At 37.8% G+C, this 27360-nt stretch overlaps 1 protein-coding gene across 1 annotated transcript in view; it reads left to right on the top strand.

Moving 5' to 3' along the window:
• BAALC (BAALC binder of MAP3K1 and KLF4) overlaps window positions 1-26618 on the top strand; it is a 108017-nt gene extending 81399 nt beyond the window's left edge. The window contains exon 2 of the mRNA XM_007488182.3: window positions 26262-26618. Within this exon, the coding sequence (XP_007488244.1) occupies window positions 26262-26344 (83 nt within the window). The 3' untranslated portion in view covers window positions 26345-26618. The remainder of the gene's footprint in view (window positions 1-26261) is intronic.
• The last annotated feature ends 742 nt before the right edge of the window (window positions 26619-27360 follow it).

The following is a 27360-nucleotide window of genomic DNA, read 5'->3' as shown; positions in this document are numbered from 1 at the left end:
AGCTTGTAATCTAAAGGGAAAAGACAATACACAAAAGGAAGCAGAAAAGGGGTGTGTGTATGTTAGAACTATTCCCCATTCCTGATCATTTAAGTTAAATACATTCAAATAATAAAAGGAATTAGTTTTCTTCCATCTTGCAGACTCTCCTATAATATGCCCCAAAGCTGGCATAGATGCTTAAAGATTGAAGACTCTACATTTATAGATAATGCAGAGTCACTTCACAAGATTTTACTTTGAACTTGGTCCAACCCAGTCCAGTCCAGCTGGGCTGGACCTATTGGACCCAGCAATGTTTTTGAAGCAAGATTACTTTTATGGGTATAAAGTCATACAAATGCCATTTAGTGACAAAACAAATATATGTTTTTTCCTCTCTCTTTTTTCTTTTTTTTCTTTGTTTCTTTCTTTGTTTCTTCTTTCTCTTTCTTTCTCTCTTCCTTTCTTTCTTTTCTTGTTTCTTTCATTTATTTTTTAAAATCTTGAGTTCCAAATTTTCTCCTCCATCCCCTCTCCAACCCACTGAAAAGGAAAGAAATATCCATTATCCATGCAAAGTCATGTAAAACAATTTCCATATTACCATGTTGCAAAAAAGCAAGAAAAATAAAGTGAAATATGATATGTTTTAATCTTAACTCTGTTTCATCAGTTCTCTCTTTGTATGTGGATAGGATTTTTTTTTTGTCATGGGTCCTTTATTATTTTCTTGGATCAATGTATTGATTAGAGTAGCTAAATCTTTCACTGGTGCTCATCATGTCAAAGAGTTGATCCAACTGAAAAATGACTCAACAACAACAAACACATATTGAATTGGGAAGGAGGGTGGGTGTCATGATGTTTCGTCTGAGAAAGAGAATTGTAGATGACGGTGATGGGGTGTGTGGTAGATTTCATGAATTGAAAGAGTTTGAGAACCTTAGAAAGCATTTCATTTACCACAAGCTGGTCATTTTTTAGCCCGGTAAATCTATAGGCATAAAGGATCCCAAAGTGGAAACTGCTTCCCTTGATACAGATTGACAACTCATTTATAAATTAAGATCATAGATTTAGTGCTAAAAAAGACTTTAGAATTCATGTAGTCCAATTTTCTCACTTTAAAGATGAGAAATGGAGGCCCACAGGATTTGTTAAAGAGTGTTAAACAAGCAATACATGGTGGAATCTAGAAAGGTATCCAGGTTCTCTGACTCCAAATCTAAGGCTCTTTCCAGTGTGCCAAATTTCCTCTTTATGGTTTTAAAGAGTTACCAGGGATGACTGGGTGGCTAAGTGGATAGAGCCAGGCCAACAGATGGGAAGTCTTAGGTTAAAATCTAGCCTCAGATACTACCTAGATGTGTAATCCTGGGCAAGTCACTTAACTCCAATTGTCCAGCCCTTACTGCTCTTCTGCCTTGGGACCAATACTCAATATTTATTTTTAAAAAAGGTAAAGGTTTAAAAAAAAAAGGAGTTTCCAGGAGCATGGAGGCTCATAATCACATAGTATAACATCTTAAAATATTGCCTATGTCCAGAGAATGACTGTTGGAGTCATATTTCCCTTCAGTGTATTTATGGTTTTATTTTGGGGTTTTGGTTATGTATGAGTATGCTCTTACAACAATGACCAATATGGAAGTGTATTTTGCATGACAATAGAATAACAGAAAAAAATATTGCCTATGGTACACGAGGTCAAGTGATTTGAACCTAGTCTCTTAGTTGGTAGTTGTAAAAGGCGGAACTTGAACCCAGGTCTTCCCGACTCCAAGTCCCATTCCTAGTCATTATTTTACCATTTCTTGCATGCCCATGACTTAAGTAGGAGTAAGGAGCCTGAGTTGCCAGTGAAACCTTTTGTATGTCTTATCTCCCAGTTAGCCTGGAAGTACGCTGAGAACAAGGACTATCTTACTTTTCTTCTTATAACCCAGTGTTTAGTAAAGGACTTGGTACATACTAAACACTTAATAGAACTTTTTTTCCCCCAAAAGCAAACAAAACAGACCCAAATCCTTGCCCATTCTTGAGGTCACAGAGACTAAATGGGGAGGTGGGAGGCTGCCTTTCCTTCAGTTCATAGTGCTCTGCTGTGGGCAAACAAAATTTCTACCCCCCAACATGCTGCTGGAAAGTGAGAATTAAACCTATTTTTTTTAGAGACAGCTCATTCTGGCTACACAGCCAATAGAAAGACACTGATCCCTCAGGTGTTAGGGGAACAAGGATGTCTTCTCCCAGAAGCAGATCCCTACTATCCCTCAGATGCGTACCTCCATCTTGGGCATGCCTCATTATAAGATACTAAAGGGAGTATCTTCCCCCCCAAATATCTTTAGTCTATATGCCTTCAACTACATTTCTCAGCATTGGAGTTATTCCTTTGGACTGTGCAGTGGATAGAGTGCCAGACCTAGAGTAAGGAAGACTCATCTTCTTGAGTTCAAATCTGGCCTCAGACACTTACTAACTGTGTGTTCCTGAGCAAATTACTTAACTCTGTTTACCTCAATTTCCTCTTCTATCCAATGAACTGGAGAAGGAAATGACAAGCTACTCCCAGTATCTTTGCCAAGGAAACTCCAAATGGGGTCACAAAGAGTCAAGTATGTCTGAAAAATGACTAAACAACAACTGGCTCCAGATGGTAACTTAACAGAAGTTACAAATGCATTTTGAAATACAGCAATACTCCATAGTACAAGTAGCTAAACTTGGTGTTAGGAGACCAGGTTTAAATGAAAACTCTGGTAACCATGGGTCAACCATTTAATCTTTTTGAGCCTCAGAATCTTAATCTACAAAATGGGGATACTACTTTTGCTCCCTAAATTACAGTTGTTCAACTCTCCTTAGGAAATATTAACTTAGTTTGTTATTTTGACTAAACACACATTTTTGATAGGAGGAGGTATAACTTATAGCAGAATCTTCATAAGGAGATTAGCAAAAATAATCCAATTATCTAGCTACCACCCCAGAGAACAGGATCTGTGAGGGAATTATACACAGAATCAAGGAAACACTGGAGAGTTCAGGGTCTTTTAGAGACTTCAGAGTTCATCTTCTCCAGCCTCTAACTGAGTAGGAATCCCTTTTGTAACATCTTGAGAATGTCTAGTGATTGGAAAATTCAGAATCTTATGGTGGCATCCAGTTCTACTTTTGGATAGCTCTAAATGAAAGGCTTTTTATTTTCTTTCCTTACATTGTGTTTAAATCTACTTTTGTTTAACTTACTACCCCATTAGCACTAGCTCTACTCTCTGGGGTACTGTTCAGAACAAGTAAGTGGGGCAGATAAAATGTTAGACTTGAAGTTAGGAAAACTTAAGTTCAAGTCCTGCTTCAGACATTTATTAACTGTGTGATCCTGGGAAAATCACTTAAGTGCCTCAGTTTCTTCTGTAAAATTATAGTCAGACTAGAGTCCCTGACAAGTCTCAAGCTATGGCCATGCCATAAGTTTAATAGCCCTTCAAGTACTTATTAACTTTAGGCCCCTCTTCTCCCAGGGAAATAGTCCTAGTTCTTTCAACTTATTTTCTTGTGGCACAGCCTCTAGTCTTCTCACCATCCTGGTTGCCCTTGGATCTGCTCCAATTTTTAAATGTTCTTCCAAAAATATGGTAACCATGAATATAATACAATACTCCAGATGTGATCTGACCAGGACTGAGTATGGTAGAACTCTCTCCCAGGAAAACAATGATTTAGAGGTAGCTAGGTAGCACAATGTATAAAGACTTGGGAGTCAGGATGATCTGAGTTCAAATCTTACCTCAAATCTTAGCTGTATGATCCTGGGCAAGTTACTTATCCTGTCTGTCTCAGTTTCCTTATCTGTAAACTGAGGATAATGATAGCATTTACTTGTCAGGCTTATTATAAGGATAAAATGAGACAATATTTTGCAAATCTTCAAGCAGCATGTAGATGTTAGCTTTTTTATGATTATGCCTATAATGGTTTTATTAGCAGCCTAAATTGCTTTAGTTTTTAGGGGCTACTATATTACACAACTGGCTTATTTTGAGTTCGCAGAGCCCTAAAGCTTGCAGATATTCCTGCAGATATTTTTTAGACAAACTGTTGTCTTGCCACATGATCTATCCTTTATTTTTACAATCCCCATTATTCTAGCCTGTCAAGATGTTTCTTGGATCCTGATTCTGTCAGATGAAATATCAGCTATCTTTTCCAACTTCCTGTCATTTGCAAATTTTACAAGCATGCTAGCTATATTGTTTACTATCCATCCATCCAATCATCCATCTATCTATCTATCTATCTATCTATCTATCTATCTATCTATCTATCTATCTATCTCACAGAATTTGAGTGCTTTATGAACCTCAGTGGCCATTTAATCCCATTCCTAGTGGGAAAAGAATCTTCAGTACAACAAACTTGAGAAATAGTCATCCTGCATTTTCTTGAAGACTTCCAATGAAGGGGAATCTGCAACTCCCTGGAGGCAGCTTTATTCACTTTTGGATAGCTCTGTTAAAGGTTTTCCCAGAACCCTAAATCTGCCTCCTTGTAACTTTTACCGACTGGTTCTAGTCTTGTCCTTCAGGGCTAAAAAGAACAAGACTAATTTATCTTTCAGAAGACAACACTGTTTAAATAGTTGCAAATAGCTCTTCTGTACCACCCCCACATTCTAACCTTCAGGTTAAACATCTCTTGGTCCAAACTAACTGTCACATGGCATGAACTTGGGACCCTTCCCTACCCTATTCATCATCCTTTGGATATTCTCCAGTTTAACAATGATCTTCCTAAATTATCGTGTCCAGCTGAGATCTCATCAGAGCAGAATATAGTGGAATTTTACTTCCTCAATTCTGAAACCTGTGTCTCTTAATGTGGCCCAAATTCACTTTAGTTATTTTGACTACCATTTCACAATGTTGTTTGTATTGAGCTTGCCATCTTCTAAAGCCTCCCAGATTGTTTCCTCACAAACTCCTCTCTAATCACATTACCCTCATCCAAATTTTTCAAACCAAAGTATAAGACTTCATCTCTAATAAACTCTATCCAGGTCAGTGTTCTTAGACCAAGGAAAATTCCCTGGGTATTCTACTGCCCCAGATGTCCCCCAGATGATATTGACGCATCAATCACTATACTTTGGGTGTAGTCATGCTATCAGACCTAAATCTGTCTAACTGTGCTGTTACTTATCCCACATCTCTCCATCTGCCCACAAGGCTAACAGGAGAATCTTTGTCAGATATACTCTGCCTGTTTCCCAGAGAATGCTAGAGTCATTTCAAACTGATTAACAAGAGCCAATTGCTACATTTTCAGTGTGAGCATTTGCACCTTGGAAATTAGCTAACTACATATTCTATCTTGACTTATTGTTTTGTTGATTGTCTAGACTTAAGATAGTGAGGGATAACAAGTCAATAAATCAAATTAAACTTAAAAGTGCATCTCTCATACATTTCACCCCCACTGAGACAGTTATTAAACATTTTACCAGAACAACCCTCCCTATAGCATTTCATTAATTCACCAGTTTAGTATTCTATTAAAAAAAAAAGAAATAACATTTGTCTTGTTCTTGAAGAAAGCATCCTGACTCAGTGATCACTTCTTCCTTTCTAACTCCTCATAAACTGTTCTTTAGGAATTGATTCTAGAATTTTAACTTCAATTATAGATAGGCTTGCTGGCTCTATAGTTTGAAAAATATACTATCTTCTCTAAGAAAAAATAATTGAGACACACTTCCCTTCTTCTCTTTGGTCCTATGGTACTTCCTGTTATCCACAATTTTTCAAAGATCACTGAAAATGTCTCTGTAATCATTCTGTGTCTTTTAGTATCCCCGGTATAGTTCACTTGTGCCTGGTGTCCTAATTTCATTGAGGGTCATTAGTTACTTTCTTATCTGCTTCTCAATTATCTTGGGTGGCAACTCCTTCATTACTAATTTTCTTCTATCCTTCCCATGTTAGAAATCATTCTTCTTGATGGGGGTGGGGGGAAAGAAAGGAAGCTAGGAAATGAACAGGTCTGCCTGCTTTCCATTTTTGGTCATCATCACCCAAATCAGCAATTCTTTCCTGTCCCTGATTTTCCTCTTAACAATGAACTAGCTAAAACACATGCACACATACACACACACAAAACTTTTTCTCATTCTTTTCTTGCCACTAGCCTTCATATTTTCTAATACAATTCATCAAAGGACTTTGTCACATTTTTGTGCCCTATGTTAGCCTTAATCATCCACACACATATTTTTAAATTTGTTTTTAAATTATCAATCATTATTTTTTCTCCTTCTACTTATCTCCCTTTTCCCATGGAAAAAGAGAAAGATCTCATAGCAAATATACATAATCAAGAAAAGCAAATTCTGTATTGGCAACTTGTAAAATGAACCTATCTCTTTTTATTTTGAATACATAAGCTATCAGGAGGTCACATGCTTCATTATCAGTTCTCTGGGATCACAATTTGTCATTGCATTTATCAGAACTCCCAGACTTTATAAGTTGTTTTCTTTCTAATGTTATTGTATACATTATCCTTCTCATACTTCATTCTGTGTCAGTTCATATCAATCTTCTTAGTTTTCTCTGAAACCGTTCATTTCACCATTCCTTATAGTTCATTGCATTTGTATGGGCAGGTAGGTGGGGAAGTGGATAGAATGCCAAGAGTCAAGAAGTCAGAAAGACTCATCTTCCTGAGTTCAAATCTGGCCTTAGATACCTCCTGGGCTGTGTGGTCCTGGGCAAGTCACTTCACCCTATCTGCCTCAGTTGCCTCTTCTATAAAATAAACTGGAGAAGGAAAGGGCAAATCATTTCAGTATCTTTGACAAGAAAACCCCAAATGGGGTCATAAAGAACTAGTCATGACTGAAAATGTCTGGATAGCATCTTAGCCCTATAGTGAGAACCCTGTAAATTTCACTTTTTTACTGCTTCAGAAAGAACTATTACAAATACTTTTTGTACCATTGATCTGTTTCCTCTTTATTTTATCTTTTTGTGGTATGGACATAGCAGTGGTATGGTTAACTCTGAAGTTCTACACAGTTCATTAACTTTGGGGGAATAGTTCCAAATTGCTTTCTAGAAAGGTTATATCAATTTACAGTCCCACTAACAGTTCATCAGTATACCCGTTTTCTGAAAGCACTTTCCACATTATGAACTTGTCTTTTTGAAAATCTAAATTAGATGAAGAGTTCCCATATGGGTCTTTGTGTGATGAGTTACTCTTTGCTTTCTGATTGGAACCATTTGTGTTTATGCTAGCAAAAATTATGTTCTTTAAAATGAAGAACCTTTCTCCTTACCTTGGAGAGATGGAGATCTATGGGTGTGAAATGTTTCTTATGCTATCAGATATGGTAACGATGTTTTCATTTTCCTTAGCTTTTCCCTTTTATTGTAAGGGAAGGCTCACTGTGGGATGTCATGTGGAAGGCAATACAACCATAAAGAACAATAATGAAACAATGAAAAAAAAAGCACTTCAATACAATTTTGAACGGTTCCACTTTTAGAATAGTTCTACTTTAGATCAATAATGTAGTGGGAAGAATAGTTGCCCATATGTTTCAAGACCTTTGCTGTCATTTAATTGTGTAACTAAAACCTTCCTATTCTGCATTGAAAGTGGATGAAAAAATGGAAAAAGCTAACGATGCTTGTTTGTGTAAAGGGGGTGGATCAGGGAAAATGCTATTAAAATTAAGGATTTTCCTAAACAACCTGATAATATGGGAATAGATAGCCTTGTGAGTTTCTAAACCTTGGGGGATTTTGCACTACGCTCAGAGTGTTCTAGTAGTATCCCTGGAATTAGCTCCCAACAATGTCTCCCAAGGATAGATTGGATGAAGTGAGATAAATATCTTGATGGCTTTGTAAAGCAACAGAAACGTTACAACTCATCTAAGGAAGAACACCATAAGGATTCCAGCAAAAGGACTTCCAGGACCTGTGAAATGCCTCTTTGCTACATTTGCTCTCCAAGCTTAAGCTCACTTCTTCGCCTTGGCATTCATTGGTGGTGAGATGGTTTATGTAAACTCTTAACACCATAGTAAATTGTAGTTGTTCAATGTTTCAGTCATGTTCATGACCCCTATTTAGGGTTTTTGTGGCAATGATACTAGAATGGTTTGCCATTTCCTTTTCTAGCTCATCTTGAAGATGAAGAAAATGATTAATTTAATTAATTAATTTAAACTAATTAATTACTTAATTTTTTACATGTTGTTTTAGTTTATTTCCTCTCAAACTACATTTTGTAAAAAACAGTAACAAAAATAACTTATCCCAAATGGGTAACAATGAAGTGAGTGAATGATTTATCTAAGTTCAGAATACAAAGCAATATTTCTTTCTTGCTGTGCAAACCATTGTTCAGGTGGTAGTTTGGTATAGTGAAAAGAGTTCCATAGTTTCTGGGGTCAGAGGATCTGGCTTCAAATCCTGCCTCTGATACTTTTGGTCTGTGTGAGACCTTGGATAAGTCATCTAATCCTTTCATTTTACAAATAAGAAAATTGTAAGTTCATGGAATTTTCCTCCATGGGTTAAGTTTTCTCATCTGAATTGGATTAGATGGCTTCTGGGGCAAAAACAACATATACAACCCTGCTGATTTGCATCCCTAGAACATTCCTTTGGTTCACCAACTTTACCCCAAGTCTGTGCCTGTGAAAGCTTCAATCAATTTCCTAGGATTCTAGGTCCCAAAGCCTGAGCTGAGTAAAATTATAATAACATACTTAGATATCACCTTATATTATACAACATATTTTCTTCACAGTAACCCCGTGAATGGGTTAGCTAAGTTGTGCAATAGATAGAATCAAAGCTTGGAGTCAGGAAAACTCATCTTTCTGAGTTGAAATCCAGTCTCAGTACTCTGAATCTATGAGTCTGGGCAAGTCACTCTATTCAGTTTGCTTCAGTTCCTTATTTATAAAATGAATGGAATTTATAAAATAAAGAAAATGGCAAACCACTTCAGTATCTTTGCCAAGAAAACCCCAATGGGGTCATGAAGAGTCAGACATGACTGAAATGACTGAACACATAAGCCCATAAGGTGGGGAATTAAAGTATTTCCATATTCATGTAACATATGTGATTAAAATGAGGTTTGGAGATAAAAAATGAATTGTCCACAGTCATATAATTGCCCATTTGGAAGGTCCTGGTTTCAGATTCAGGTCTTTTGCATCTCATTCCAAACTAATCTGTATGTAACTCTAATTTGATTTAATTTAACAAACATTTATCGATTAAATAGTATTATTATTATATTTAATAGTATAAATAGTATAGTGGGGTGTATGGGGTGCTCTGGTATGGAGGGCTTGTCGTGCCTTCCTAGGGCAGCTCTCCAGCCTCTGACCCTCACCTGACACCCAGCTCTCACTTGTGGCTCCCAGTAGCTGCTAGCATGCGGCAGCAGCCACACCCTGGGCAATGGCTTCGACAGGCTGGCTAAACCTTGTGAGGGTAGCCATTGGGTCGTCGACCCCTGGTAAACCAGGGCTTTGCTTACCCAGCATGTGAAGACTGCTTTGGCTGAACAGACGGAAGAAACCAATAAGAAGGTTCAACGGCTGAGAGGGCGCCGCAGCAAGGCACTCTGGAGTGCTTAGGGCGTGTTGGAGCACAAAGGACAACATGGCCATCCAATGCAGCTGAGGAAGTCTCCAGGTGTAACGACTTTTCATGCCACTGGACCCAGGCTTCCAAAGCCGAGACAGTGGAACTGTCTCTGTGCATCGACTTTTCCACTTAAATCTCCTTCATGCACAAGTGTTTTTGTGCACACTCATCTACATCACAGATGAAAGTGCACAAAGAGAATCATCATCCTGAGTTACCGAGAGACTACTACTATACTACTACTACATCAGTCAAACCTACAGTCAAACCTACTTCAAATCTAGATTAGATTATGATCCTCAGCACTACTTCAGCATCTTTGCTTCCACGTCTTCCTGTTTCCCATTTTTCAAACTTTTTTACGTGTAAGCTCACGGAAACAGGTAAGACACAGTTTTATATATACAGATTTTTTTTTTTTGTCAAATGATGCCTTCTCTAATAAGGAGAGGGGAGGGAAGGAGAGAGTTAATGTAACAAACAAATAGATTGTTTTAAAAAGGAAATAAAAGAATATAAGCTCCTTGAGGGTAGGAGCTGTCTTTCTTTGGGCTTGTATTTGTATACTTAGTGCTTGGCACATATTATGTGTTAGTTCTATGTATATATGTATCTATGAGCCTACTATGTGCAGAGCACTGTGCTTGAGTACTGGGAAAGATACAAAGTTTAACGATTTAAAACATATATTTGCATAGTAGATTAAAGGCCATAACCAGCATCCCCATGTGCCTAATTTTTCTCTGTCCTTTACCTTATAAAACTCTCTCTTGTTTCCTCAGGGATCTACTCACTGTTGGATGATATGAGTGCTAATTGATAGAAGGAATGTTGATGATTTAAATGGGCTTTCATAAATTGAGGTTGACAGTCACAGAAGGAAGTATCATCAAGAAGAGATGGGCAAGTCTAGCCATGAAAGTCCCTGGGAAAGTAAAAAGAAAAGATAGCTACATTTATTACACATGTAGCAAATAAATGTGACTTTTAGAATGGGAGTGAAGGGGAGAGCAAAGGGGAAGAAGGGAGAAGGAATTAAAGGAATCCAGTAACTAAATTACATATCTCAATCTGGAAACGACCTTAACAATAAGTAAGTATGGAATAGTTGTAGGATATAAATTAAATCCACACAAATCATTAGTATTTTTATGCTGAGAAAATCCAGAAGGAAGAGAAAGGAAAAGAAATGCTATTTAAAATAACTATCGGATATATAAAATATTTGTGAGACTACCTACCAAGATAAACACAAGAACTACATAAACACAGCTATAAAATATTTACAGAAATAGACATACCTAAATAATTGGAGAAATATTAATTGCCCATGAAATAGGCAGAATTCCTATAATAAAATGAATTTATTTAGTGCTATACCAGTATAACTCTCTAATTTAACTATATTTTATAGAGCTAGAAAAAATAATAAAAATGTATCAGGAGGTACAAAAGGTCTAGAGTCTCAAAATAAACAAATTATGAAAAAAAAGAGTAAGGATGAATGGGATTTAATAGTACCAGATTCCAAACTATACTACAAAACAGTCATTCTCAAAAATAATTTAGTACTGGTTAAAAAAATAGAGATCTAGATCAGTAAAACCAATTAGGGACACAAATAAAAAAAAAGCCTAGGAATCCAATCTTCAAAGGACACACATACCTCAGCTAATGAGTTAAAGAGTCATTATTTGACTCTTTATCCTCTCCTACCATTGCTAGAAATTGTAGATATCAAGATGGAAAAAAATAGGTTTAGATCAACTTCTCACAACTTATACCAAGATAAGCTCCAAAAAGATGTGACCTAGATACAACAGGTCACAAACAAATTAGAGAAACAAGAAACTATTTACTTGCCAGATTTGTGTTTGTGGGAAAATTCATGATCAATAAGAGATAGAAAGGATCACAAAAGAGAAAACGAATAATTTTGACTGCATAAAATTTTAAGGTTTTGCACAAATATGTCCAATATAGCTAAGATAAGAAGGGAAAGAACTACTACATAAGGAATTGATTCAAATTTTATAAGAAAAAGAGCCAATTTACAACAGATGGAAAAAGTCTAAGGATATGACGAGTTTTCCAAGTAACAATATGTACTATACTTATAAAAATTATTCAAACTACTAACAATATAGAAACACAAATTAAAACAGTTCTGAGCTTCTTTGTCATACTTATCAAATTTACAAAGATTAGAGAGAAAAAAGAAAATGACAAATTTTGGCAGAATTACAGGAAAACAGGTACCTTGGTGCATTGATGTGGAACTTAATTGGTACAATCATTATGGAAAGCAATCTGGAACCATGAACAAAAAGCTACTAAACACTCCATATTCTGTGACCCAGCCATACCATTTACTGCATATCCCAATGAGATCAATGACTATATGTCCCCTAATATTTATAACAGCTCTTTTTGTGGTGGCAAAAAACTGGAAACTAAAGGGGGGTCTATCTATTGAAGAATAGCTGAACAAATTGTACTACACAAATGTAATACTGTGCTATAAAACATGAAGGAAAAGATTGTTTCGGAGAGACATAAAAGACTTGTAAGAACTGATGCAGCGTGAACTGAGCAGAACTAGAGAACAATTTATATACTGTGATGACAATATTATAAAAATGAATAATTTTAAAGACTTAAGAACTCTGATCAGAGATGATTCCAGAAAAGTGATAAAGAAGAATTCTGCCTGCCTCAAGACAGAGGGAAATTGATTAAGAAGTAAGAAAAGCATTTTTGAACATGTACAATTTGGGAATTTGTATATCCATGCTTACATGATACAGGGATTCCTTCTTCTTTTCTATGAGTTTTGAGAGATGAGGAAAAACAATATAAATGCTTATTATTGAAAATAAAATTTAAATGAAAATGATTAAAAATCATCTAACTTCAATCATTTGATTTATAAGTGATTATACTGAGGCCAGAAAGGCTAAATGACTTCCCTAAGATCACAGAAATAGTATAGGTAGGTCCTGATGAGTGCAAATAATGAGTCCCATGAAATGATCACATTATTCAAATATTAACTACATGAAGTTAGATGTCCAATATAATTGGTTCCAGTATATCAAAAAAGACCCTTTGAAGTAAGATTTTTTTTAAAAAACCCTTACTTTTCATCTTAGAATCAATATTATATACTAGTTCCAATGCAGAAGAGTGGTAAGGGCTAGACAATGAGGGTTAAGTGACTTTCCCAGGGTCACACAGCTAGGAAGTGTCTGAGGCCACATTTGAACGGAGAACCTCTAATCTTTAGGTCTAGCTCTTAATTTACTGAGTTATCCAGCTGCTCTCTACAATAAGATATTAAAATTTTTTTAATTATTTATTAACACAACATCAAAGCACATAAGAAAAATGCATGTCTCATTCAAGTTTTTTTACAAAGTAACAGAATAGTTACAGAAAGCAAAAAATACAAAATATACACAAAGTTAAGCCTCTACTTGTATTACAATGAAAATATCTTCCCTTATTCTAAATCTTCACACATATCCATATAGGTACACAAGTCTTTATCCTAATGTCAGTGAATCTGCATGCTCACATTTCCACACTGTGAACAAAGTGCAACTGGATGACTTCAGTATTATCTAATATAAATGCTTTAAATGTAATAATGTTGTCCTTGCAATTTTTCAACAGCTGGGCTAAAATGATGAAAATCTGTCTTCAAAAACAGCTTTAGTCACTCAAGCTTTCTTATTTTAATGCCAAAGAACTGGAAGAGTTCAATGATTGTAGCCACTTAGAGCTTAAGGATTTCCAGACCAATAAACAAGCATTGGCTTTCATTTAAAATCCCCTTCTGTATTGCCTTCCAATAAAAATGTTAGGCAAGTCTTAGAGCTTTAAATCCAAGATGAGTTTTTTCTTCTTCTTAGAAATGTAAATTTTGGAAGGCATCCTTTTCCAGAATAGCCTGTTTCATCTACATTAAAATTTTGTTGATCAATGGATTCACATTCTTTGATTATTTTCTTCAAAGCATCATGTTGTTTAGCTGTGGCAGTGTCATCTACACTGACTGCCTTTCAAAGAATTGTAACATTATGATATTTCACTCACTTTCTAAAGTGTTTGAACCACCCAACACTTGCAATAAAAATGTCACTAGGGACAGCTAAGTGGCTCCGTGGATTATGGACCAAATCTACATATGGGAGGTCCTGAATTCAAATCTTGTCTCAGACACTTCCTAATTGTATGACCCTGTCACTTAACCCCAGTTGTCTAGCCCTTCCTGCACTTCTGCCTTGGGACCATTACTTAAAAAAAAATTTTTTTCCCACTATTTACTTCATTTCCATTTTCTTTCACTGTCCTATATAGACTTGAAGCTTTTATCTGAACGGTAACTCTGCTAATAGAAATGTGGTTTTCACTGTAGTCTTCAATTCTTATAGCTAAAGGGCCCTTCATTTCTAACATTGTAATACTTCTATTCCTCATAATTACTTGTAAAATACAAAAAGGCTGATGCAATTTTGCCTTTTTTCTCTTATTTTTCCTGTATATCTCATAATATTATGAACCATAGATTCAGGCATTCAGACATCCTAGTTTTTTGGGTTACTATGACCACTTGTATTTCATTCAAATACATCATAGTTCTGTTCTAATATAATGAAAATCCTTTTGTTTTTTTGTTTGTTTTGTTTTGCATTAGCCATGCTACCATCTGAAGTACTTTTCCTTTTGCCCATTTTGTTAAAGGATCTTTAAAAAAAAATAGCATTTTTAACATTTGCATATGTATGAAGATTTAGAGAAAGGGAAAATGTTTTCATTGTATCACAAAGCTGCATATTGCATCCACCCTTCATGATGGGCAAATTCAGATTAATGATGTAGCAGCATATTAAAACTTTGATCAAATACTTTGCATTAATTAAATTAATGATTTGAATTACCTTAAATGCAGCCTAGTATCATTTTATAATTGCACTAAATCAAATTTTGCATCATTTAAACATATTAATCTCAACTTGAGATGTACCTGACAGAGCTGGAATAATGAACTGAGGTCCTTTGTTGTTTGGTATTCTGCCCATTGTTCAACAACTAACTCTTCTGTAGAGACTAATAAGGAGAGAAGGAGGGAACAAAGAAGAAGCTTCTGAGGGACAAAATGTTGGTCCTATAAACAGTTAGCATACTTTAATTAGGACAGAGATACTCTCATTTGAGAACTTCTTATCCAAAAGGCATTTTTCAGTAAAGATACATGAAAATGGCTTGGTGCTCCCTCTGGGAGGGTTGATGAGGTGTGATGGACAAGGGAGAGAAGAATCTTAGCAACTCACCCGAGACTTTAGTTTGGAAAATTTTATTTAATTAATTAATTTAGAATATTTTTCCACAGTTACATGATTTATATTCTCTCTCCCCTCTTCCCACCCTCCTCCTGTAGCCAACACGCAATTCCACTGGGTTTATTTTTTATTTTTTTAACCCTTACCTTCCGTCTTGGAGTCAATACTGTGTATTGGCTCCAAGGCAGAAGAGTGGTAAGGGCTAGGCAATGGGGGTCAAGTGATTTGCCCAGGGTCACACAGCTGGGAAGTGTCTGAGGCCAAATTTGAACCCAGGACCTCCCATCTCTAGGCCTGGCTCTCAATCCACTGAGCTACCCAGCTGCCCCCTCCACTGGGTTTTACATGTGTCATTGATCAAGACCTATTTCCATATTATTGATATAATATGTCACTAGTCACCTGAGATTTTAGGATCCACCTCCTGAGTTATGTTTATGCATCACTAATACACACTTGCAAAGTTGACCAGTCCTATCCTCAGGGAAACAACTTGGAAGATCAAAGATAAATAAAATTAGATTTCTTCCAACTCAACAAACATCAATAAATGTTCTTGCCACTCTGCTCAGATACAAAGATAAAAAATTAAAACAAGGCAAACACAGCCTCTGCCCTCTAGGAGCTTATACCCCACTTCTTTGTATCCCTCTCAGGGCAGAGTGTTATACATGGGTTATTGTTCAACCCTTCATTTTTTGAAGACCAATGACATTATGTACTAGGTGATGTCTTGACTTGCACATAAATTGAACTTAGATGAGGCAGAGTTGCACCAAATTAGTGAATCTCACTCTCTTACAGAGCCATCAAAGTTCAGTGGCAAGTCAAAAGTCAAGTTGATTGGTGATGGTCAGAGATGCAGTGGATGATGCCTTTCATGGTTGACCAAGCTCTTATCTCTCCACAGCATCTGTTTCAACTGCTTTTATGGCAATTGGAATAAATTCTTCCCATCTGCCAGTGGAAGTCTTCACATGCTTGGGTTAGACCTCCTCCTAACTCACTAACAGGTTATACATGTTAATGGGCCATTGATACTAAATAAATAGAACCAGCCCAGGAAACAACCTTACACAAACCTCCCAATCCCTGTAAAGCCTGAAATCCATTTTGGTGTGTAAACCACTGGGCATCTCCATTTTATAGGCCTCCAGAACAAAATTATCAGTTGCATATTTAAGACTAAAGTTCAGAGTGCTCATTATTCTGTCTTTAAACAATTTTTGTGGATGAAAACTTACAAGTTGTGCTGAATCAAGGCAGTCCTTTGGCCATCTGCCTTCTATACTGGATTTATTGATGGCTCCCAGAATTCTTTCCATCTTGGACGTTAGCAGTGTCTATACCCTGTCTAATGATCTAAGTAAGGCTGACTCTTGTTTGAGCTGCAAAGATCAAATGTCTTCATTGACCCTGTTAGTGCCTTGAAAATCCATGAAGCAATGTCAAAGAGACCAATGGAGTCCAAGAGAAATCAAAGGTTTGTTAAATATTTGTCTTTCTTTAAAGGGGCTTGAAAAGTTGAGAAAAAATGATGCAGGGTTTGAACAAACAAAGCTGTTTTAAGGTTTGCCTTTTATTCATTAGGAAACCCTGGCTGATTAACACTGGGACTGTGCCACTCATATGAACTTGGATAGCATAGTAGGAAAGGCAAATGGGGTTCCCATAGAAAACAGGGAATTTAGCAGTATTCTGTGGGTCTGGTCTGGGTCCATTGTGATTCTGACAGATGCTCCAGCAAATTGCTTTAGCCTTTGTCACTTTGACTGCTTCATCTGAAAGAAAGGTATCCTAATACCTTTTACCTTTTTCACAGGGAAGTTGAGATAATTGGTTAGTCCTGAGCATAATTGAAACATTATCTCCAAAGTTCATAGGACATTTAGGCCATGGAAGGCAAAAAAAGGTACCATTCACAAAGCAACCTTTTCTTTCCTCTGAAAAAAGTCTCATCTTCAGAAGGAGCTAAGAACTAAAAATAAAAGACTAACAGAAACTCAGAATTTAAAGGGATATCAGAGATCATTTAGCCAGTCCATATCCAAACAGAAATTCCCTTTACAAAATCCACAGTGAGTGGTCACCTAACCTCTACTTGAAGACCTTTGGGAACAGTAAAACCCATTTCCTAAGGGGCAGCTGATTTCATTTTCGGACAGCTCAAAGGACCCAACTGGCAAACCTTTCATTGCTCAGGTAGAGAAGTGTGCAGAGACGTGGGTGAGTTACCAGGAAGGAGCATAACTCGTCAAAGGATTTAAGTCAAACATTTATTACTGACAGGCATGAAAGTGTATGGCTCTTCAGCCCCAAGGGAAGTATACCCCAAGGGAAAGCCCAGATTTCTGGGTCTCTTTTCTTAAATCTGATTGTTTTTCTTGGGCAGATTCACAAGGAATTTTAGTTGGGAAAGGTCACTTAAGGCCAGTTAATCAGTGGGTGGCCAGGACTCCAAACTCTTTGCCCTATCCTATATCAACCTTGACAAGAATATTATGATTAGTAGAGTGTGCTAATCTTGTAGACCTGGATTATGATGATTTATTAAACTGATTATAATCAGTAGCCCCATGCATTCATTGACTAAATCTAACTAACTAAACCTAGACATAGATACACAGAAACTTCTTGGTCCATGGGATGGTCAATCAGTGGTCAAACACGGAGTCACTTCTGGTGGCCAGAGCCTCACTAGCCAGTGGTAGCCTAGTGTCCTACTGCACTTTTGGGTGAGATAATCAGCCTTGCTTAATCTTACCCTGGGTCGCCCGTGGTTTTTTTTTTTTACTGACCTCCCCAATTTGGATCTTTGGTGTTTAAAGTGCTTTATCTTTAGGGCCCCCTCTGGCACCTAGGATATGAGTGTTACTGACCATAGAGCCCATGTGCCTGATCTGTTGGGGTCTCAGTGCTGTGGCTGAGAAGTCACTGAGATGGTGGAGGGAGCAATGAAGAATTAAGTGTGTGTCCTTTCTAGGAATAGTAATGTCAATTTGATCTTGCCATGAGTCATTCATCTATCAAACTAAAACTAGAAACCAGTTTTCCTGACTTTCAGTTCAGTGGACCACCATGTTGGTTGGTACCTACTTTTCCTCTCTGTGACTTATAAAGAACTTTCTGACAACCCTGTGACTTTCTCCAGTGAATCCTCCACTGTTGGTACTTCTGGACACAGACCACTATAGGATACAAATATCTTTGGTTGACTAAAATTGAGCTAGTGGTAGCTTTGCTTATGGGGGTCTCCAGTTGCCACTTATATAGTTCTGGTATGGAAGAAGTCAACATGGTTTTTCAGTGACTTGTTGATCATTACTTGGTCTGGTTAAAAAAAACAACTTCAGGGTGGCTGGAGAATATGTTGTTGCTGAGTGACCCACCTCCAGTATAAGAAGTCTAGCCACTTTTCAGGTGATGTGAGAAATGTCCTTATGTGCCTGTGGAGAGGGGGAGGGGAGAATCCCAATCTCCCTTCTCCCCCTTCTCCCCCCTGCCCAGCCCTGGGGCTTTCTAGTAATGAACTCTGGCAAACTTTGTGCTTGTGCATTGGCATACATGCCCATAGAGATGGCTCTGAGGGCCCCCTTTGACACATGTGCCATAGGTTTGCCAGCACAGATACAGGTTTCAGGAAAATCACTTTGCCAGTTTTTTGGAGAACAGAGAACAGAAGAGGAACAGAGAGAGAGACAGAGAGTTTTAAGGCAATGCAAGAGAATTTCTTCTTTCTTTTTCTTTTTAAAAATCCTTACCTTCTGTCTTACTGTCACTTCTAAGACAGAAGAATGGCAAAAGCTAGGTACTCAGAATTTCTTAAGGCTACACAGCAAGGCTGTATCTGAGGTCAGATTTTAACCCAGGTCCTCCCAATTCCAGGCCTGGTGTTCTATCTATTGTGCTATCTTCCTGCCTTGAACTTCATATTTTTCTTACTCTTATAACTAGCTCTTTGCAACAAACTCTCTCAGCTAATTGCTATATCTGTTCATTGACCTAAGCCAAGGGCTCTGTTACTAGGGATTCTATCTAGAACAGGCTTGTTTACTTTTTTCTAGGCTTTTCTCCACTCTTCATCATGATATGATGTTATAGATTTGATTTTCAATTAGAGGATTCAATTAGAGGGAAGTATTCACATAAAGAGTATCTGCCTTTCTATCTTTGAGGTCAGCTGAAGAAATTCAAATTCCAGCTTCCTAAACTCTGCTCTCTTTTTACCCCCTACAGACAGATACTTTTTGTGTTCTGCCTTTTGGCTGTCTTGTAGCTTAAATTCACAGATTAAGTTAATCTTATTAAAATAAAAAATATTTAATTATATCATCTCCCAGCCCAAAATTTTCCAATGGTTTCCCCACTCCCTAAAGGATACATTCCAAAATCTTGAACCTGGCGTTCAAAGAGCCCAAGGGGTAGGAAAATCCTTCATGTGGGTGTGGTGGAATCTTTGGAGTCTGGGTAAGACGGATAGCATCTGGATTTCTATTTGTTGAAGAGAAAATTAAAGTGACCAAAGGGATTTTTGCCAAGTCCTGAATCAGAATATTGATAGGATATAAGAAATCATCCAGACCAAACCCATTCCTTTCATTTTACAGAGGAGGAAACTGAGGCTCAGAATAGATGAAAAAAGGGCATTTATTAAACCTTTACTATTATAGACCCAATGCTAACTGGAAATACAAATATTTAAAATATAAGGTTTTCTCTCAAGGGGCTTACATTCTAATAGAAGATAATAAATAGCAACTTGTGGCTAGGGAGGGGTGATTTAAACTGGGAAGTCACTGACATGGTAAATGTAGTAATGGTGTGTCCTTTCCAAGAATGGTGGTATCAATTTGATCCTGTTCTGAGTCACTCAATAGTCAAACTAAAACTAGAAACCAGTTTTCCTGACTTTTAGCAATCTGTTAACTGTACCCTAACTGAGTCCATGTCTATACTAAGAAATGAAAAAAAAAACCCTTTCTCTGGAATTTAAAAAGCTGGGTAATTGACTTCTGAATCCTGAGAGAAACAAACCCACATAGATTTGGGGATGCCAGGGCATTATTGTTTCTAGTTTGGCTTCTTCACTGAAAGGATGACTGGAGAATAATTTTTAATGAAAAAGTCCAACTAATAGGCCTAGGAATTCCAGATTCCTGGGGCAGGAAACCTACAGATGTTAAAAACCAAACAGCAGGAAAAGGAAGGGCAGCAGTCAAAGGCCACCAAAAGAACACAAGGTACAATTGACCCTCTAGAGAGAGTCCACTAAGCTTATGGAACAATAAGGTAGTTAAAACAACCTCAAAAGAAAGATATCAGAGGCACCACTGATCTCTAAAATGGGAGCCACAAGAAAAAGCAGCCAGTAATTTAAATGAAGTGACACTTTCTCGTTGGCCTTCATTAAAGAAAATAATTCACTAAATGACTGGGTACAACTACTGCTGGGAAACCACATCAGAAAGGAAAATACCTGCCTGATTCAAATACCTTAGGCACTTGAGAGGTTATACATTGACCCAGAAACCTTTAGCTCTTAGAAGCCTGAAGTCCTTTTCATTATTTCAAGAACTCTCTGTCAGAGCATTCCTTAAGGATGTGACCTGCATGCACTATGATCCTGCAGCTTTTCCTCCTGCTCTTTGTACTTGAAATTACAATTAGCCAGGTTCTGCTGAAGTGAAACAACTCAATTAACCTCCCTCCATGTAACTCTGTCCCAAAGCCCACTGATATGTGACTCTATTGGTGGAGATCTCACCATCTCTAGCCCCCCATGCTTCTGGCAGGCACTGCATTAATCTCCACCAATAAGGAGAGAATCCCCAACCAATGGGCTTTGGGATTGGGGGTTACATCTATCTATAGACTGCTAAGATGGGGAGAGAATGCCTCTTAGACCCCTTGGAAGTTTCCCAAGCTTTAAAACAGCCACAAGAGGGAGAAAGCTTGAAGCAATGCACAGAGGGTTGACCTGGAGACAGGGAGAACCTGGCAGTGTCCAAGTCCATTTTTTTACCTTGCACATAAGAAGCCTTGTGGTCCTGAGCAAGCCTCTGATATGAATCATCTGCATTGGTTGAGAGGTTTTCCTTCTCAAGAGTTCCTCTCATTAATGAAATTACAGGGTCTCATCCACAACATTAAATGTGGTAGAATATAATTGTTGGCATAATATAAATGTTGGTGGTGCAGTGGATAAAGTGCCAGGGCTGGAGTCAGGAACACCAATCATCTTGACTTCAAATCTGACCTCAGACACTAGCTATGTGACCCTGGGCAAGTCACTTAACCCCATTTGCTTCAGTTTCCTCATCTGTAAAATGAGTTGAAGAAAGTCTGTCTCTTCTACTTATGGCCTCAGTGCTTACTCCAGAGCTTGGCACATAGAAAGAACTTCACAAATACTTTTCCAATTCATATAACAAAACAATGATCTTGCTCAATTCAGGTCAACAAATATTTATTAAGCACTTGCCCTGTGGAGGCATTGGAGATAGAAAAGTAAAAATAAAATGACCGAGTTGCTTTCTAGAGACCTATTTTTGATCTCTTTTATTGGTTCATCCTCCTTGAATCCACTCCCTGAACATAGACATCCTTTAAGGATCTAGCTTAGACCCTCTGTTCATTTTTCTTTTTACTGTGTCTCCTGTAATGATCTTATCCTCATCCACAGGTCCAATGATCACATTGATGCAGATGGCACTCAAATCTATTCATTTAACCGAACTCTTTCCTGTGAATGTTTCTTCTTGGTCTCTACCAGTCTGGGTTTGCCACTTGATTATCTATATAGCATTGGATAAGTCCCTTCACCTCTATGGGCCTTGTTTTTCTTATCTGTAAAGGAGGAGGTAGATTAGATACATCTCAAAGGTGCCTTAAATTCTTTTTTTTTTAAACCTTTTCCCTCTGCCTTAGTATCAATTCCAAGTCAGAAGAGTGGCAAGGGCTAGGGAAATGGGGTTAAATGACTTGCCCAGGATCACATAGCTAGGATATATCTGAGGCTAGGCTTTCCAGTTTTAAATCTTTTATCTTAAGAACATTCACTTGAATATCACTTGCAAGGCATCTTCACATATTGGGTTCAGTTGCTGTGAACCAAAGGAGCTTTTCAGAATTTAGACTGAGCCAGTCACCCTTGTCTCACATGATGAAGTAGCTCTCCTTCTCTCCCTGCTCAAGCAATACCATTCCACCCTATCTGCTACAACATGCCCCTTCCACCAACCCCTTTCTGTCATTTATTTTTAATCTCTCCATCTCTATTAGCTCTTTCCTGACTGCCTACAAACATGCTCATATCTTCCTCGATCTGAAAAAAACCTTCACTTGATCTTTCCATCCTCCTATTATCCTCAATCTCTTGTGCCCTTTGTAATTAAATTCCCAGAAATCAGTATAGAAGGGGAAGGGAGAGAAAGGATAGAATTAGAAATGTCACTATACAGTCTCCAGTATCCTTGGTCTTTGAGTTAGGGTATAAGCATGCTTGATGAACTGGGAAATTGTGTTTGAGTTCAAAGCCACACACACACACACACACACACACACACACACACACACACACACACACACACATACATATATATATATATATATATATATATAAATGTCAGGACATTTCATGTCTCCATATACAAGATATAAGCAAGCCGATTGAAATCACATTTGTGATCTTGATCTGATATTGATTATAGTTCTTAATCAAGTGTTGACAAGTACGCTCACCTTGTGTACAATTGGCCCTTTGACGACTGAGCTACATCTTTAGATTTACCCTTTAAGAGAGGTAATAGGTATACTCCTTAGAGGGAGGGAAGGAAGGAGGTGGGGAGAGACAGAGATAGAGAGAGTAAGAGACAGATAAAGTAAGAGTCCGAGAGATGACAGCTTAAATACACAAATAGCAGAAGGACTACAGACTTGGTTCCCTAGTACAGAAACCTATGCATATTCCCCTTTTGGGGAACTATATGGCCCCAGGAGAGAGAGGAGAATTGATATATTCTTAGAAGAGGAACCATATGGTCACAGAAGTCATTAAAGGGCAACACCAACTTTCTGACCAAAGAGAGGAGCTCTGTGACCAGAGCAAAAGAGAGACAAGGGAGAGAGCCATGATGTAAAGAAGAAAAACCAGTCTTTGGCTTCCCGTGCTACTGTGAATAATGTGCACTCTCAGTAGTGAAGGAAAGAAGGCTATTCTTTATTACTCCTACTGTTTTCCCTTTTGGCAAGGAGGCCCCCAACCATGGACTAGTCTTATTTGTCTGGAAGACTGCCTGGGTGAGATGAAGTTCAGCATAGAAAAGAGAATTGTGCTGACAGTTTGTAAACCTTGGTATGAGTCCTTTGTGTTTTCCAGTTTCTGACGGGGAAATAAAGCCTGTCTTGTAATCAATCTCACACTGAATGCTAGACCTGAGCTATAATCTGATGTTTATCTATGTAGCTCTCCCTTATTACCACCCCCTCCCCAATACATTCTTTGAGAGTGAGGGCTATCTTCAATTTTATTTTTCTTTTGCATTTCCAGAGCCTGGAACATAATGCTTGTTGAAATGAGTTGAATACTAAGATTTCAGAGCCAGTCATTGAAAAAATGTTTGGGTACTGCCGTCATTCCCATTCCTACCCAAATGGATGAGAGATGCAATAGTTGGGACAGTTCCAAAGTAGATATGCTATTTGCAGAATGTATTTCTAACTTCCTTTGACAGGTTTCATTGTCATTATGCTGTCAAGTGACTGAAAAGTCAAATCTTGAAGTCTTGAGGTTGGTGGAAGTTGCAAAGAGGCAAATTTAGGTTAAATTTAAACCTAAACGTCCCAGCAATTAGAATTAATCCAAAGCACATGGTCACCTTGACAGGTATTCTTGTCCCTCTCATTAAAACTAGGAAGATCATTTTTCAAAGATGTATGGGTGGGGAGGGAGGGGGTCATTTTTAGGCATGACGTTTGCTGAATGGATTCTCCCTTTCACCTTGGAGAGTCTGGTTTTAAACAGATTCCTTATTTATCAAGGAAAGACAAGAACAACAGTGGTTTATAAATCCCAGAAACAGCCTCTTGACAAGTCTTAAAATAAAATCACTGGGAGCAGCTGGGTAGCTCAGTGAATTGAGAGCCAGACCTAGAGATGGGAGGTCCTAGGTTCAAATTTGGCCTCAGACACTTCCCAGCTGTGTGACCCTGGGCAAGTCACTTGACCCCCATTGCCTAGCCCTTACCACTCTTCTGCCTTGGAGTCAATACACAGTATTGACTCCAAAACAGAAGGGTTTAAAAAAAAATCTCTGTAGTGCAAATAAAGATTATATCTTTGTTGTTGTTAATACTCCACAAAGAATGATAATGTTGCAACCTTAAAGCAAGCTTGGAAATTAGGAACTGTTATTTCAGTGATAAAGTTGAATAAGTAAGTTTTTCCTTAGGTATAATCTTTACTATTCTAGGGCACTTTGCCAGGTGCTCCCAAAAATGGCAGTTACAGCCACCAGTCACCCAGTCCAGACTAGGCAATTTTGTATGAATTATGTATGTATATATGTATGAATCAATTAATCTTATTTTAAAGAAGTTGTTTTGTCTCTTCCCTGCTCCCAAGAGTACTGATTGTTAGTTTTTTCTACTAATATCTATCCTGGCCCAATGGGACTAGGTAGTCTGAGTGAAGAGAAGTTCTAGATGCCACTAGGAAAGAACTGCTGTTTGGGTAAAACAAAAATCTAGGGTTGTTTTCTTCAGGGTGCTAACTGACTGACTCTGGGCTGAGCCAATGAATTTTCTTCTAAGAAGCTCATGAGATGAGATTGTCCTGAGAAGGAGAACAAAGGTGGGTTGTATGGCTTGAGGAAGAGGTTTGGACTGGCCACAGTGAGGAATGCAACAGCAAGTCAATCAGAGAAGAGTAAAAGGATTGTGATGCGGCAGTAAAGCCTTGAAGAAAAAGCAGATAAATATGTGGTGGACTACTTAGTATTTTGTATGACTTCCTCCAGTAATGTGCTATAGAAGCAATAGTAGATCTAAGGGAAAAGTGAGAAATTTAGAAAGGGAAATGACTGACCATATATATGATAAAGGAGAATAATCTTGGGGTCCAGGAATAATCACCAGGATCTGGATAGTATCATATATCAGCATGGAATGGAAAGCTTAAAATTTCACTAAGATATTTGGGAGATTCTGTATTTCATCATCATCATCAACAACATCAACAAAAACAACAGTAACAACAACCTCTAAAATATTGTTTTGAAAGGGAGAATCCTGTAGTGGAGTAGCCAAAGGGTTAAACTTGAAGTCAGAAAAGCCTTAGTTTTATGGCCTCAGTCACATACTATTTATCATAGGTAAGTCATGTAATGTCATTCAGACTCAGTTACTTGAGCAGGTTGTTGTGATGATCAGAATAGCTGAAATTATGCAATGTGCTTTGCAACTCTTAAAATACTATATAAATGTCAGATAAAGTCCTAGTAATTGTTTATTCATTTTGTTTTTGTTCAGTTGTTTCAGTCACATCCAACTCTTTGTGATCCCATTTTGAGTTTTCTTGGCAAAGATACTGGAGTGGTCTGTCATTTTTTTCTTACTCATTTTACGGATGAGGAAACTGAAGCAAAGAGTGTAGAGTAACTTACCTAGGTCATACAACTATTAAGTGTCTGAGTCCAGATTTGAACTCACGAAGATGAATCTTCCTGATTCCAAGCCTGGTGTTCAACTGATTGCACCACCTAACTGCCCTGTAAATATATAGTATATATGTATTCATACGTATGTGTGTGCTGTTTTATTGTTGAGTCATTTTCAGGTATATCCAACTCTTCATGACCCCATTTGGGTTTTTCTTGTCAGGAACACTGGAATGGTTTGCCATCTCCTTCTCCAGCTCATTTTACAAATGGGGAAACTAAGGCAAATAGGATAAAGTAACTTACCCAAGGTCACACAACCATTAAGTGTCTGAAACCAGATTTGAACTCAGGAAGAGGAATCTTCCTGACCTCAGCCCCAGACCCAGGTCAACTGTGCCAATTAGAAGAACATTTATATATTACTCCTAACTTGAACAATTTAATTCCAAAAAATGAGTCCTAGATGGAGAATATTACTTGCTGCTAGTGACTTAATCCATTTTCCCTCCCTCTACCACCCTTCAAAATATTATGAAAGAGAGATCTTTGGCTGTTCAATGGAGACATATCTAAATATTGTAAACCTTTTTTAACAGGTGAAAAAAGAGCGCAAGCAGATGCCAGCAAGAGAAGTCACCATCAGTGTTACCAAAAGCATCCGACCAATGGACAAAGATAGAAGAATTATGAAGACTCGAGTGAATTAGCCATGCTTTCCAATCAAAGGGAGGATGACTAGTATCATTTGGTAGTACTTTGATGATCCCAGAAGGGAACTTAAAGAAACATGATGGTCCTAATTGAACAGGCTAAATTGCTGAGTGCCTTGGGTTACTTTGCATCTCTTACCTGGCAGCAAATAGCTGCCATCAATGTTTGGACATTTACTGAGCTGTCTTTATCTAATGTGTTAGCACAGTACTCCTACGTGATAATAAACTGCTAATGGATCATTTGGTGTTTTTTTTTTTCTCTCTCCAAGTTCTGTCTTGTGTTCTTCCAGGGTTTGAGGTTACAGAACTACATTACAGCCACAGGCCAGTTTTTTTGAAATGGAAAATATCAGAGAAGGAAAGTTGCAGTGGGGAAGACTTATTACCCACAAGCTGCCATTGAATATTTCTAGACCATCACACCAATGGCATTTTTATACCTGTGTCACAATACTTTCAGCATTTCAGTTGGCTCCAAAGCTGGCCTTCTTCCAGCTCCCTAAGAGGAGAAGCCAAGAAACAATAACTCATCTATTTTCCTTCTTATTCCTTGCTTCAGCATGGGAGTAAAGAGTCATATCCAGCTCAGTGCTATAATGATGTCCCCTTCCCCAACAGGGAAGCAGCCCTTGGTAGGAAGGGAAGACATTTCCAATGTCATAAGTACAACACTAAATAAAGTCTATATGACTGTTGATTTCCACTGTTGTTCCACTTGTTTCCATGTTGGATCCAATGAGTAATTGCAGAGTGTAGAACACACCTAGCCATCTGGGGCACCCTTTTGGATATTTTGTCACAACAGAATTTATCTCTGTTGTTCACCAAGTCTCCAGTCTTCCATAGGATCATAAGAGTGGAAAGAAAATTGAATTTGGATCAAGAAGATCTGCTTCAAATTCCACCTCTGACACAGCTAACCAATGTGACTTTGGATAAGTCATTTTCTGAGCCTTGGGTTTCATTGATATAAATGAGGGGA

Source organism: Monodelphis domestica, chromosome 3 (genome assembly GCF_027887165.1).
Source record: "Monodelphis domestica isolate mMonDom1 chromosome 3, mMonDom1.pri, whole genome shotgun sequence".
Lineage (NCBI taxonomy): Eukaryota > Metazoa > Chordata > Mammalia > Didelphimorphia > Didelphidae > Monodelphis > Monodelphis domestica.
Note: the sequence above shows the minus strand (reverse complement) of the source record. Positions and strands in the feature narration are given on the sequence as shown.